This window comes from Strix aluco, chromosome Z, assembly GCF_031877795.1.
Source record: "Strix aluco isolate bStrAlu1 chromosome Z, bStrAlu1.hap1, whole genome shotgun sequence".
Lineage (NCBI taxonomy): Eukaryota > Metazoa > Chordata > Aves > Strigiformes > Strigidae > Strix > Strix aluco.
The window spans coordinates 86,490,415-86,504,550 of NC_133971.1; the positions used below are offsets into that span (position 1 = coordinate 86,490,415).

General features: G+C 42.6%; 1 protein-coding gene across 1 annotated transcript in view; it reads right to left on the reverse strand.

Annotated features, from left to right (window-relative positions):
• Positions 1-5,368, reverse strand: part of DNAI1 (dynein axonemal intermediate chain 1) — a 152,661-nt gene extending 147,293 nt beyond the window's left edge. The window contains exons 1-5 of the mRNA XM_074813687.1: positions 5,313-5,368; positions 4,826-4,867; positions 2,610-2,679; positions 1,886-1,912; positions 1,583-1,608 (exon numbers count right to left, since the gene is read on the reverse strand). Of these exons, the coding sequence (XP_074669788.1) occupies positions 1,583-1,608; positions 1,886-1,912; positions 2,610-2,679; positions 4,826-4,867; positions 5,313-5,368 (221 nt within the window). The remainder of the gene's footprint in view (positions 1-1,582; positions 1,609-1,885; positions 1,913-2,609; positions 2,680-4,825; positions 4,868-5,312) is intronic.
• Between the last annotated feature and the right edge of the window lie 8,768 nt (positions 5,369-14,136).

Sequence of the window (14,136 nt, forward strand, 5' to 3'; positions counted from 1 at the left end):
CAAAGGTCCACCTAACTGAATTCAACTGAATCCAACAGTATTCAAAAGCAGATATCTATGGAGTTTTCTCCAGGATGCCCTCTCAGTTTGCCACAGGGACTTGAACCAGAAATGTTATGCTTTTTCTCCACAAATTTATTCAGTCATTTTGGAATCCATGCACATTTTTAGCATGCACAACTTTCACAACAAGGACTCCCATGGTACAACTGCATGCTAATGCAAAGAACTGCTGCTTGCTTTTTAAGTCTGCCACTTGCTGCTTTCATCTGGTTTTCCTAGTTCTGCTGGAAAGCCCAGCTTTATCACATTATCTGTTGCTCATCCCCATTTCCACACCTGTTGTGAACACCTTAAGGAGCACAAGTCTCTACAGAGATTCCTAGACTTCTCTCATGATTCCCCTTCATTGTGAAAATTAACTATTCACTTCTACTATCTGCTTCCTGTGTATTAAACAATTAAGCAGCCATTATGACTTGGACCCAGTATTCTCAAGCCCTGTTTCTAAAGCACCATTACTTGTTAAGACTTGACAATAAGAATTCAGAAATTAAATTTTTTTAGAGAAGAACAAACTGTAGCAGAGATGTGAGGCTGTGACTTTCAGTGTTGTTTCTCTTTGTACAAGCTAAGCCGTGTAAAACTGCTGTTATTAACAAGGCGTCAGGGATTATTTTTATTCCAGAAGATACATATTAAAAACAATGAAAAATGAGCAGACCAATACATTTTTATACTTACAAAATGTGCCTCACTTTGAAATACAAATTGTTATGACTCAAGTGGAGAAAACAATGAGTTATAACATTTCCTTTATAATCCCACAGTGGGCTGGTAGCAGAGCAGAGAGACTAGGAGCCCCAGTGTCACAACCTCTACTGAGACCGCTGGATTACACAGCTGGCCTGTCTCCCCCATGTGATTGCTTGGCAATGGGCAACAGAGCATCCTATCATACAAGAACCACACTGCATGTGAATTAGATGTGATTTAAACAACAAAATTTTCAGAGCAGAATTTTATTTAGATCCAAATCAAAATCAAAATCAAACTCTTAATGTTAAAGATGAAACAAAGCCTACTCACTATTACCCTTTGTAAATGAGTCTATAAAAGCATTTATCCTGCAGCAAAGGCATTGACTAGGCAATCTGAGGGTAATTGGTTTTGGCAGTTGCACAGATTTCAATTAACATAATCCAAAGAGCCACCTGTGAATAAATATTTGCAACTGTGTTAAAATCCAAAAGTGACACTGAAGAAAAGCTAGAGTTAGAGTGCACTGGAAAGAAGCAGCACAAACCCTGCCCTGCTTCCCACACCATAAAGGGTTTGTAGGGTAGAGCATGAACAATTTTTCTAATCAACCAGGGGCTATGGCTAATTTGCTTTATTTCTTATGTCTTTGTACAGTACCATCATGGTTTTACAACTGTAACTTAAAGATATAGTACAGACCTGCTATGACAGAGAGACCCTGAAGAGACCCAGAATGTGGCATAGAGGAGTACAGGCAGGGGATGCTAAGAGATGGGGCACAGGCTTGACATTGAAGGCCCCACAGCTGTAAGCATCTTACCACTGGCCAGTTAGAGAAATGCAGATCTGCAGACAGGGAAACTGGAAAAAGCTGGGTTTAGGAGTAACAAAGAAAACAAAATAATAGTATCTAGCACACTTAAAAAGCATCATGTATGGTAACATCAGGTGTAATGTGGAACACCAGACCAGTGAAGAAAGAGAAACATGTGGAAGTGTCTTAGCTAACATATAAAAGAAACTCCAAGTGGGTCTTAGAGTGAAGAAGAAATCATCAACATGGACATTTTATCCTTCCCAGTGAAAGATCCCAGATACTGACAACTTTACGTAACATCCCCACCAACGACAGCAAAATGAAACCATCAACCTTGGGAACCAGAGGACAAGAAGAAGAGTGAGCACAATACCAGAAAAGGGGTAGAAACTGAGAAGCTTGCATGCAACAATTGCAACTGCAATATTATTATTGTTATTATTATTATTATTAATAATAATAATAATAATGGCGGGCTTGCACAGAATTACTTCTTATTTTCTGTAATAATTACATCTGGCTGATGATAAAGTTTAGACTGAGATTTCAGGCACACTAACATTAAATTCTTAGTTTTATATATATAAGGTGTGCCTCCTCTTTGCCCATAAAGAAGATTCTGACTGTAAAAATGTTTACAGACTATTTAAAAAAAGAACCAGGCTCTGAAAGTCCTAACTTTCATTCCATGAATGTTTTTACCCTTTACCAAAGGGTAGCTGAGCATACCACATCCAGTTGTGTATGACTGGAAGAGGGTGTTCAAGGCAGCGGTCTCATTGCATCAGTTGGTGGGATTTAGCACCCTTCTCCATTTGCCTCATTCCTACTTTACTGTCAGACCCCACTCCCTAACCGTGGTAGTTTGCTTTGGGGCTCTCTGGGAACTAAGTGAAGTAGTTCCCCACAGCCCGGAGCAGGAACATGACTGGCAGGACAGTTATAAAATTGTACTTACTATCTCTGGTATTTTGAACTAAAAAAACTCCAACTGCTGACTCCAACCTGAATAGTTATGCCTTAGAGCTACCTGGCTGTCACACAGATCCTTGGCCAAGTGTTGCATAGTACAGACACAGTTAGCCCGCTCCAAAAGTGTGCTAAACCGGAACAGGGAAGATGGGAATCAGCATACACTGACCGATGTAGGCCCTGAGCTTTCTTCCATATATGCTCCACAAAGACAGGACAGCCACACCTGGAGCAGGTGAGCACAGGTTTGTCTGGCAGGTGGTAGTAGAGTCTAGGAAGGTGTTGGTCCTTAGCTCCTTCCAGGGTCCTTCAGAAAAACTCTTGTCTCCTGCCTAGACGAACCATCCCTCAGTACAGAGACCTACTTCAACAACCGTAAAAGCTGAATATCTTATTTGTTGGATATCCTGGTCTCTGGCCAGTGAAGTAAAGACTGCAGCTCTACTTGACTCAATATTCTAAAGAAGTCAGTATAAAAAGCAGAAGGCAACCTTCAGGATGCAAGCATCATTCCTGCAGGGATGTGCTACTGCAGTGTATGCTGCAGAAGGTTCATCCCAAAGCACCTAAAACTCTTGGAATCCAGCTGGAAGGTTACACAAACACGAAGAGATAAGATCCTAGTATTTTGGCAATATTAGCGCTAGGCAACACTCACCAAAACTAGTAGATCTATTTAAAACTATTACAAGAAGCAAGGTGGGGAGCAAGCATGGGTCAGTCAAGAATACAAAATCTTTTACATAGCCTCTTAATTCAGATAATAGCACAAACTCTACAGCTGTGCCACTTGCTGAAAAAGGCAGTCGTGACACTCCCTTTTATTGCTGTATCTGTGCTTTGTCCTTTTGCTATTTCTTTTGGAAGCTCCTGCAAGCAGAAACAGAAGGAAAACATTGGCCCACTGTTAAACAGGAGAGGTGAATTAGTCACCAATGACACTGAAAAGGCAGAGGTTTTAAACACTTTCTTCACCTCTGTCTTTACCAGCACTGCTGGGCCTCAGGCCTTGGGAACAAAAATCCAGGTTGATGCAAACACAGACCCACAGTCAGTGAAGGAGGAGTTGGTACACGAACTATTACAGGAGCTTGACCCCTTACAGATCAATGGGTCCTGATGTTATCTACCAAGGATGTTAAGAGACCGGGCTCATGTCGTGGTGTGGACACTCTCCATAATCTTTGAGAAGTTGTGGAGATTGGGGGATGTCCCAGAAAATTGGAAGAAGGCTAATGTAATCCCCATCTGCAAGAAGGGATTAAAGGAGGATCCAAGAAATTGTAGGCCCATCAGTCTTACTTCATTTCCTGGGAAAGTTACAGAATGAATCCTCCTGGGGGCTGTCACAAGTCAAATGAAGCACATGATTGGGAAAATCCAGCACGGATTCACCAAGGGCAAATCGTGCTTGACAAACCTGATCGCCTTGTACAACAAAGTAACCTGCTCAGTTGGTGTGGGGTGAGCAGTGGACATTGTCTACCTGGATTTCTCCAAGGCTTTTGATATGGTTCCCCACAGCCTCCTCCTAGAGATGCTGCTGTGTTACGGTCTAGACAAGGGGTGTGTGGTGGGTGGGGAACTGGCTGACAGGCCCCACCCAGAGGGTGGTGGTGAACAGCTCCTTTTCAAACTGGCACCCTGTCACAAGTGGGGTCCCCCAGGGATCGATATTGGGCCCAGCGCTGTTTAATGTCTTCATAAGTGATCTGGACGATGGGATCAAGTGCACCCTGATGAATTTTTCTGGTGAATTTTGCTGATGATACCAAACTGAGTGGGGAAGTGGAAGGCAGAGCCACCCTGCAGGAAGACCTGGATAGGCTGGAAGAGTGGGCTGACAAGAACCCTAGGAAGTTCAGCAAGGATAAATGTAAGGTCTTGCACCTGGGAAAACAGAATCCAGGAGTGCAGCTGTAGGCACCCCTCTCTAACCTGATCTGTATTTCCCATAACCCTATTCAAGTGATAACCACCAGCGGCAATCATAATGGATGTGTCTGGTTGTGATGGCTGCATCTGTGAGAGACTGAAATGTCATATGACTGTCTCAAAGCTTGCTTGTGTCTGTGCAAACCTCCAAGAGAAGCTGCTGCGGCCTGTGAGGAGTGTATTGAAGGATGCATCCCCCCACTTCTTTGCGGTTGCATTGTCCGAGCTCTTTAGACAAGCATCAAAGGTGCAGAGTGTACTGAGTTGGCCCCATCCTGTAGCCATTTGTGGCTCTATTGTGTAGGCCAGACCCCATGCATGCATTGCTAATGAACTGACAAGAGGCAAACATTCCTGCTCTGAAGCCAGATGCAACAAAACCTGTGGGACCAGAGGAAAAAAAACTAAAGGTGAGCAGATATGCTAATCAGCTGATACAATGAACTTAAAAAGGCAGCAGAAAATTTTGCTCAGTGTGCATCCACCATCGAAGCCAGATCCGTGTGCACCCACCACCAAAGAACTGAAGACTGAGGACCAACAGGACGCCGCTGGATCCACGGTGGTGACTATTCTTGCAGCCCTATCCTTCATCCTTGCTTTATTTATGTCTTTTCCTTCTATTCTGTCCTATTGCTACCCCTCTTCACCTTTTTAATAATAAAAACCTGGTTTGGGTATACAGCATTTGACCTCGGTTGTGTCTTAATCTCGCTCTTGGGATCATATTGAAACCTCCCCTGACACTGGATCGGGACTCAAAGTGGATTCAGTGGAGACAGATAACAATACAACAGCCAAGGGCTAATTAGAACAATGCACTCACCTAACCACAGTGCTGGCCAGTGTCTGCCTCGAGCCAAATTTGGAAGAAACTAACATCTGTAGCCAGTATGCAAATACAACTATGAGTCAATTATCTTATTCCATAAATAGTAGACAGCTCAGGGCCCCTTGAGCTCTCCTGCAAGGCAGCAGGAGGCACGCCAGGACATCCCCTTGAGTAGGGACACCTCTCAAGGTTACTTCTCAAGGTTGAGAGATTCCTTGTTGCAACAGATTCTTTGTAAGTGATTAATGGCATGCTAAACTTTGGAATTCTGACTAAGTGATATAAAGGATTGATGGTGCACATATAATCATTTAGATATGAACTGTTGACCAAGTCTGGGACTAGGAGTGGATCCAGATGAATCTAGACTCCTCTCTGAGAAGGAGTTTAGAAAGCAAGGGGGCCCATTCTGTGACTCAATGGGAGGGTCTTCCTGACAGTTTTGTCTGACCCTATCCTCTATGCAATAAATATCAAATGAACCTTGACGTTGAATCCTGTTAAACCACTGTTGCATTTACTATTGAACTTTGTTAAATCACTGTTTCATATCAATAAACATATTGCTACTTCTCTCTTATGAGTGAATTGCATCACTCCATCCATGACAAATTGGCAGTCGGCAGGATGGCAAGTGGTATCACTGATTATTTACGGAGTCATGGAGTGAATCCAGTCCCAGATTCCCAGAAGAATGGCCTTGTGTCAATTGGCATAATTGGGAAGTCGTTGAACACCACTTAAAGGCAATTAGAGGCTGCACAAAGGATGGAAAAGGGAAACGAGTTATCTACAAGATGTTAGGTAACTGTTTAGATATGCACATTTTTAGGTGCATATCAAGAAAGGGAGAATAGAAAAAGGAAGGAGCCCGACTTAGAGAAGTAATTAGAGGGTAGGAAGGCATCTGAGTTATTGCTGTCTTTAAAAATTGAACAACTGCAAAAGCAATTAACAGGAAGAAAAAGAGAAAAGACAAAAGTAGGGAGAAAAGGTTGAGATGATTCTTATGCAGGCTCCTTGCCCCCCTGATTATCATACAGATGAGGAAACTAACGGTATCTACTGAAGAGTGGGATAGAGATATCTGGGGAGATCCCAATGATAGCAAGCTAGAAGAAAATGAGCGTTTGTTCTCCACAAATCCTCATGAATATGAATCCAGACCTGTTGTTAAAACGGAAACAACTGTGGGAGCTCGGGGTGGTCATCCACAATATACTACATGAACCATACCCTGGGATCCATTGCAATTAACGTATTTGCTGGAAAGATATAACAGAAAATCAGGTGAAACTAGAACAATATAGACACCATGGAGCGAGGTGAACCTGCCACAATCCCCATTAAATCTCTAAGTGAGCTCTTTACAGCTGCCACAAAAGCCACTTGCATACAAGCCATGCACAAACAAGGGCCTATGACGTCCCACTATCTGCTACAGTAGATTTTGCAATGCTAAAACCACTGATTAGCAGAGCCCTGGCAATTCTTAAACCCTACCTAGTTGCATGAGTAGGATGAGATTAAGAGATACTGAACATAACAAACACCAGGGCAATAATGCTCCCGAACAACTTCGTATATGGGCAGAGTTAACTACATATGGGCATTGTTAACGACAGCCATGAAATGGGCTGGGACAATGAACCAGCTGAAACAAAACCTGAAGCTCTGGGGAGGAGATCACAAAGTAAGACCCCTGAAACAAGGAACAGAAACTAGATCAAAGGTAAACAAATATAAAAACCTGCAAACAGAACCTCAAGAACAGAGAAATGAATTATGGAGAAATGCATTAGCCATAGGCATACCCAGAGCTGCAGTGCAAGGTCAGCCTACTGGTGTTATCTTGAGTCTGATTGATGGATTCCAGAAATGAGGTAATGGTGAAAGGAAGGAGCATATTTCAATTCCTGCACTGCCAGTCTCTAGAAAGGGAAACAACCCCTTTCTCCCCCTTAGGGAGCAATTGCAGTACATGAAGTCAAAAAACGAGTAATGCCTGGATGGCAATCGGGCCTGCCTGTCTGGAAAGTGGAGGCTTATCAGTGGATAAGTGATGATGGCCTATACATTTTAATTCCAGTTGGTCCTCAAGAACAATTGGTGACGTTTTTAATAGATACAGGAGCACAATTTTCAATACTAACACAAGATGCTGAGAAGCTGGGCATGCAATCTAGATGGCAAAGAATTAAGATTACTGGTGGGAATGGAGCAAGTGTTGTGCCAAGGTCAATTGATGGCTCCTGGGTGAGAAGTGCATGGCAACTAGGCTAGGCATTTTGTAATTAAAGATCATAATGAAAATATTTTAGGTTTCAATGTTTTAAACAGCCAAACCTGGCAACCTCCAAAAGGCAGCATGTGGACCTTTGGCTCAGACACCTGTCCCAACCCTGGCAGAAACCAGGAGGCCACAGCACGGGTACTTCACACAAACCCTGCACTCCCTGATTCAAAAATTACTAATGTACTGCAATAACCAATCCCTGCTGCAGCACAAAATGGAATTTCTGAAGTCATAGCTGATTTGGAGACACAAATTATCTCCAGAACCCACTGCCCATATAACGCATCTGTCCAGCCAGTTCAGAAACCAGATGTCTAACCAGAGGTGGCATTTAATAATTGATTATTGGCACCTGAATGCCAACACAGCCCCACTCACAGCTGCTGCCCCAAACATTGCAAATTTAACAGCTACTTTGCAAGCAGCTGCACACCCATGGACTGCAGCTAGATGTAAAAGCTGTTTTTTATGGTTTCCTTAAAGGAGGAGGATAAAGAGAAGATGGCTTTCACTTGGGAGGGAATACAATATACCTTTAACAGACTCTCACAGGGGTATAAACATTCACCCACAATTGCTCGTGCTGCACTTGTTGAACTTCTACAGACAGCCTCACTCCCCCAAGATGTACTGTACCAATACATAGACAATATTCTGATTGGATGGACTTCCCCTGAGAAGGTGGGGGAAGTAGCAGCAGCAGTACACAAGCACTAAATAAAGCAGAAATTGAGATTCCACCTGGAAAATGTCAGTGACTAAGTAAAGGATTAAAAGTTTTAGGTACTTGGTGGATCAATCAAGGAAGGAGTTACAACAATTAATCGGAACTTTAGGATATTGGAGGAAGAACATACCCAGACTTTTTATCATTTCCCATCCATTATACTCACTCTTATGGAAAGGCAAACCTTTGGAGTGGAAACTAGAACATAAAGAGGTGGTCAAAACTCTAACTGAGGATTAAAAACATACCAGTCACTGGGACCAGTACACCCACTGTGACCCTATTATAGCCGAATGGTGTTTCACTGAACTCGCTACTGTAACCTTTTTCAAACTGGCCCTGATGGGCTTTATTGTTTAGCTCAACCACATTTAAAGAAACAGAACAATGATACTCTGAATGGGAAAAGGGACTTTTATCTTTAGTCTGAGCAGTTAAACAAGTTGAGAAAATACATCAGGGGCAACCTGTGCAAACTAGAGGGCCATTTAATTACCTAGAAGCAATCCTAAAGGGGACTGCTCCCTCAAAAGGAGTTGCACAAAAACCCACTATGAGAAAATGGCATGCCTACCTAACAGGAGTTGCAGAAAATAGGCAATTAATTGAAGGAAACAGTAAAGTTTTCAAATTGCAGATGCCTATAAACACAGACTCTTTTAGCATTACAGCAGCCTTTTAAACCTTCACCCATTCTGGTCTCACCACCCCTCACTGAGGATACACCAACAGAAAACATTTGTTTTATGGATACTTCAGCAAAAAGGGTAAACAGTAAATGGCAATATCAGGCCATTGCATTAGATATTACCACCACCAAACAATAGAAGGCAGTGCACAAGTGGGAGAAATAAGTGTAGTTGCTTTGGCAGCACAGAGTGGAGTAAAAATCATATATGTAGACTCTTATGCTGTGTGGGCTGGTGCCACACAGTGGTCCTCTCAGTGGGAAACCTTGAATTGGGAAGTAAATAGATCCCCAGTTTGGAGAAGCAGAGCTTGGCAGTTATGACTAGATATAGCCAGGAAAACACCTTTCAAGATGGGATGGGTAAAAGCTCATCCTAAGGGTAATCAAACAGCCACGAAGTGGAATCAAAAGGTAGATGAGCTAACTAAAATTAGGAAAATCCTCTTAAATCCTGAGTGTTATCAATTGGGAGAATGGTTACATCAAAACCCAGGCCACACAGGTAAAGACACATTCTACTTTGCTGCACAAAGTAAAGACTGGCCTATAAACAGAAAAACTTGTGAAACTGTTCTTACAGAATGTCCCCAGTGTAGACTGAAATTAGAAGCAGATAATCCTGCCAAAGCACCACTTCTGCATATCAATGAAAGGAAAAATTTATGGTCTACATGGCAAATTGATTATATCGGACCATTCAAATCCTCTACGGGATATGGATACATCCTCACAGGAGTGGAAGTAGTCTCCGGCTTGTTGTGGCGTCTAAGCGTCAGAAAGGTGATGGGCAAAATACAGTGCAAGGGCTATCATTTTGGTTCTCAAATCTACCTACTCCTGATGTTATTCAAAGTGATAACGGCTCACATTTTTTGTGTAAGGAAGTGCAAGACAGGGTAAAATAAGAGGGAATTAAATGGGTATTCCATACCCCATACTACCCTCAATCAAATGGGATTGTAGAAAGGGCTAATGGCCTATTAAAAAGGGATCTCAAACCACATGAGACTCAGTTGGGGATGAGACTTCCCAAAGCACTCCATCAATTAAACAATCTATACAGGCACACTGGAAGCCCTGTAAGCCAAGCATTCTTTGCTAAAATTGAGCTTAGCGCTCCACTTACTGGGAAAAGAGAGTATCTGACAATAGTACAGCCAGGACAGCCTGTGATGGTCAATCCACCATCCATCAGTACTGTGCCTTTAACTTTAACTAACCCCCCCTGGTCCACATGCCTGGAAAGCTACCAATAGCAGTGGTGCAAAACACAGAATTAGTGCACAATGGATTTTTCCTTGTTAATGTGGTAAACTGTTTGGACTTTCCCCACCAAAACAAGTTTCTTTTTTCTTACAGCACCTTGCAGGATGGCAAACAGAAATGCTGGGTTCATGTTACTATTCCAAACCCTAACAATGCTGCTTCTCTTAACCTTTGGCCAAAGAGTGGCCATGATCTCAAGCTCGTGTTAAGTATACCAGGGGTATGGGAACACTCCCTAGTAAGGGACATTTAAATCTTTCCACTGAGGTCATACATGGAACTGAAGTATACTTAGAATGTAGCTGGGATCAACAAGGGCATCACCAGCAGAGATAAAGTCATTATCCCACTCTACTCAGTGCTTGCCAGGCCACACCTGGAATACTGTGTTCAGTTTTGGTCCCCACTATACAAAAAAGATGTGGAGAGGCTGGAGAGGGTCCAGAGAAGGGCCACAAAGATGATCAAGGGACTGGGAAGCCTGCTGCATGAGGAAAGGCTGAGAGAGTTGGATTTGTTCAGCCTTGAGAAGGCTTAGGGGAGACCTTATCACCATGTTCCAGTATCTAAAAGGTGGCTTAAAGAAGATGGAGATGTCCTTTTTACAAGGAGTCACATGGGGAAGATGACAGGGAATGGGTACAAGTTACTCCTGGGGAGATTCCAATTGGACACGAGAGGAAAATTTTTCACAATGAGAATGATGAGCCACTGGAATAATCTCCTCAGGGAAGAGGTGGATTCCCTAACACTGGACACTTTTAAGATTCAGCTGGACAGCGTGCTGGGCCATGTCGTCTAGACCATGCTTCTGCCAGGAAGGTTGGACCAGATGGTTCTTGAGGTCCCTCCCAACCTGGTATTCCATGATGCTATGATTAGCTGTAAAGAGTCCTCAGCAGCACCCAGGTAGTTGGTGTCCTGCCACCACAGCTTAGAATGATGGCCATTGCTCTCTCATTATTCTTTTTACTGTATCAATGTGTTATCCATAAACTATTATTCAAGATGTCATCCTTTTGCCCCGACAACTATTTCATTGCTCTACTTCACACAGTGTTTGTACAACATGGAAGACATCACAAATGCATCCACAACACAAATAAAAAACAAACTATAAATGTGAATCAACATAATGACTGCATATTCACTAGCAAGATGCTCACCACAATGACTGGCCTTCACACACATCTCTAAAATTCAAGCACATTTTTGCTGTTACATAATTAGCTACAGGGAAAAAAAATAAGTTAACAGACTATTAGCATCTCAAAGAGAAGCATTCATAAGTTAGAAAATGTGAGAATTAAGGTTGCTGGGGCAACCTTCAATTCATCCCATTGGGCACAGGCATTATGATACACAACTCCATTATCACACACTTTGTTTTTTTAGGTTCTCTGCCCCACTTAAGTTCTCCCAGGCTTAGAGGCATGGACAGTGTTCAGACAGTAAGTTGCTACTAGTATTTTGGTTATGTTGTTCAGCATAGGATCATAGAATCACAGAATCATAGAATGTTTTGAGTTGGAAGGGACCTTGAAGATCATCCAGTTCCAACCCCCCTGCCACAGGCAGGGACACCTTCCGCTAGACCAGGTTGCTCAAAGCCCCGTCCAACCTGGCCTTGAACACTGCCAGGGAGGGGGCAGCCACAGCTTCTCTGGGCAACCTGTGCCAGTGTCTCACCACCCTCACAGGGAAGAATTTCTTCCTTAGATCTAATCTAAATCTACTCTCTTTCAGTTTAAAACCATTACCCCTCATCCTATCCCTATACCCCCTGATAAAGAGTCCCTCCCCATCTTTCATGTAGCCCCCTTTAAGTACTGGAAGGCCGCTATAAGGTCTCCCCGGAGCCTTCTCTTCTCCAGGCTGAACACCCCCAACTCTCTCAGCTTGTTCTCATAAAGAAGGTGCTCCAGGCCCCTGATCATCTTCGTGGCCTCCTCTGGACCCACTAGAGCAGGTCCGTGTCCTTCTTACACTGGGGTCCCCAGAGCTGGACACAGCACTGCAGATGGGAGAGTGGAGCAGAGGGGGAGAATCCCCTCCCTCCACCTGCTGACCACACTTTTCTCGATGCAGCCCAGGACATGGTTGGCTTTCTGGGCTGTGAGTGCACATTGCTGGCTCATAGTCAGTTTTCCATCCACCAATATCCCCAAGCCGTTCTCCACAGAGTGTCTGTCAATATTCCTAGAGTCTTTTTTTTTAATGCAAGCATAAGTCAGAGACCCAGCAAAGACCATTTCAATCCAAACAGTTCTATTTTAGCACATTCTATATAAACTGAAGATGATCTTGCTACAGAACAAATCAAGAGGCTTCCTAAATCTTCCTAATAAATGATGGTACTATCTCTGCCCTTAATAATAATAATTAACAAGAAGAAGAGTGTGAATTATTATGAGGAATTTGTATTAAGAAAAAAGAAACATTGTTGCTAGGAAACTAAGGAATGGGTAGGAGGCATTAAGGAGTTATAAGGAGTTTCTCACCTCCAGGTTACCATCATAACTCTGACCATCCTGGGAGGTGCTCCACTGCTAAAGCGAAAAATGCCAGAGTGAGAATTTATGCATGCTAAATACATTTTACTCTGATGACTGTCTTACATTAAGTAAGTGAACAGATTACCATAGTTCCCACACCGAAAAGATATTAGAAGCCCATAACAGTCACAATACATAAATTAAGGATCTAGAGAACTCAAGTGACTGTTCTTTTCTGGACCTTTGTTCCAGGATGTGTTTATGACAGCAGCACCTAGAAATTCTTCCCTGGGCCAGACATCAACTATGCTACAAGACAAATTGACTATTGACTACGGCAAAGATACAGTAATCCAACAGGATAATACAGTTGAAGCGAGGAAACAGCTGAAAAGTGATGCTTTAAATGCCATTTAATCTTCTTTTCTCTTGCCACAGCTCCATCTAATGCAGACAAGCCATCAAGAGGTGCAAATGGCTGAAAAATCACATCCTTCCCAAGTTTTCATGTTGCTCACCTATCCAACAAGCATTTCTAATTGTATTTTTAGGTAGGATGTTTGGGTTGTCTCCAAATGAAATTCCTCTAATTTTTTTTTTTTTTTGAGTTATAAAACAGGAAAACTAAAATAAGAAGAAACTATTGGCTACTTTCCAAAGGACATTGCTGTAAATGAAAAAAAAAAGACTACTAGGCTGGCATTTCGTAAGAGCTATCTTATTTCTGCATCCCAGAAGCATATAGTGGGAAGGCAAGCATCAAAGAGATGCAATGTCTAGTGGAAGTTTTGTCCTCAACACCCTAATAATATGTTTCCAGCTTGCCCTGCAAAAAGGAAAATAAAGAATCATACTCAACCATCAATTCAGGTCTTGTCCTTCTTGCTTACTGTATCCACACTGATTATTACTCTCTCTTTTTGTTGGTGATGTGACAGCCACTAATTGCTGATCTGAGACTCATTAACTGAATTTATACAAAATAGACAAGACTATAAGTACCTGTCTTCTTGACTGAGCAGCAAAAGCTCTGAAGCTTCTTCCAAATCCTGAAACAATCATGTCTGGTTCTTTTTTACCAGCTATTTGCTACAGCCCTACTTTTCAACTAGTTCATCCTCCACTGAAGGAAACGTCTGACTTGTCAGTGGCGACAGTGATGGCAAATAAATCATTTTGGTGTCCTAGAAAGCAGATTTACCCTCAAGAGCAAGTATCCATTTAAGAACCTGAACTTGTGACTGCAGAAATCCTTCAGGAAAAAAATGTGTCCATCCCTCACATTCAGATCCAGGACCTGTCCTGACTAATCAAGCAGGAGATGCAATGATGCTACCACATGT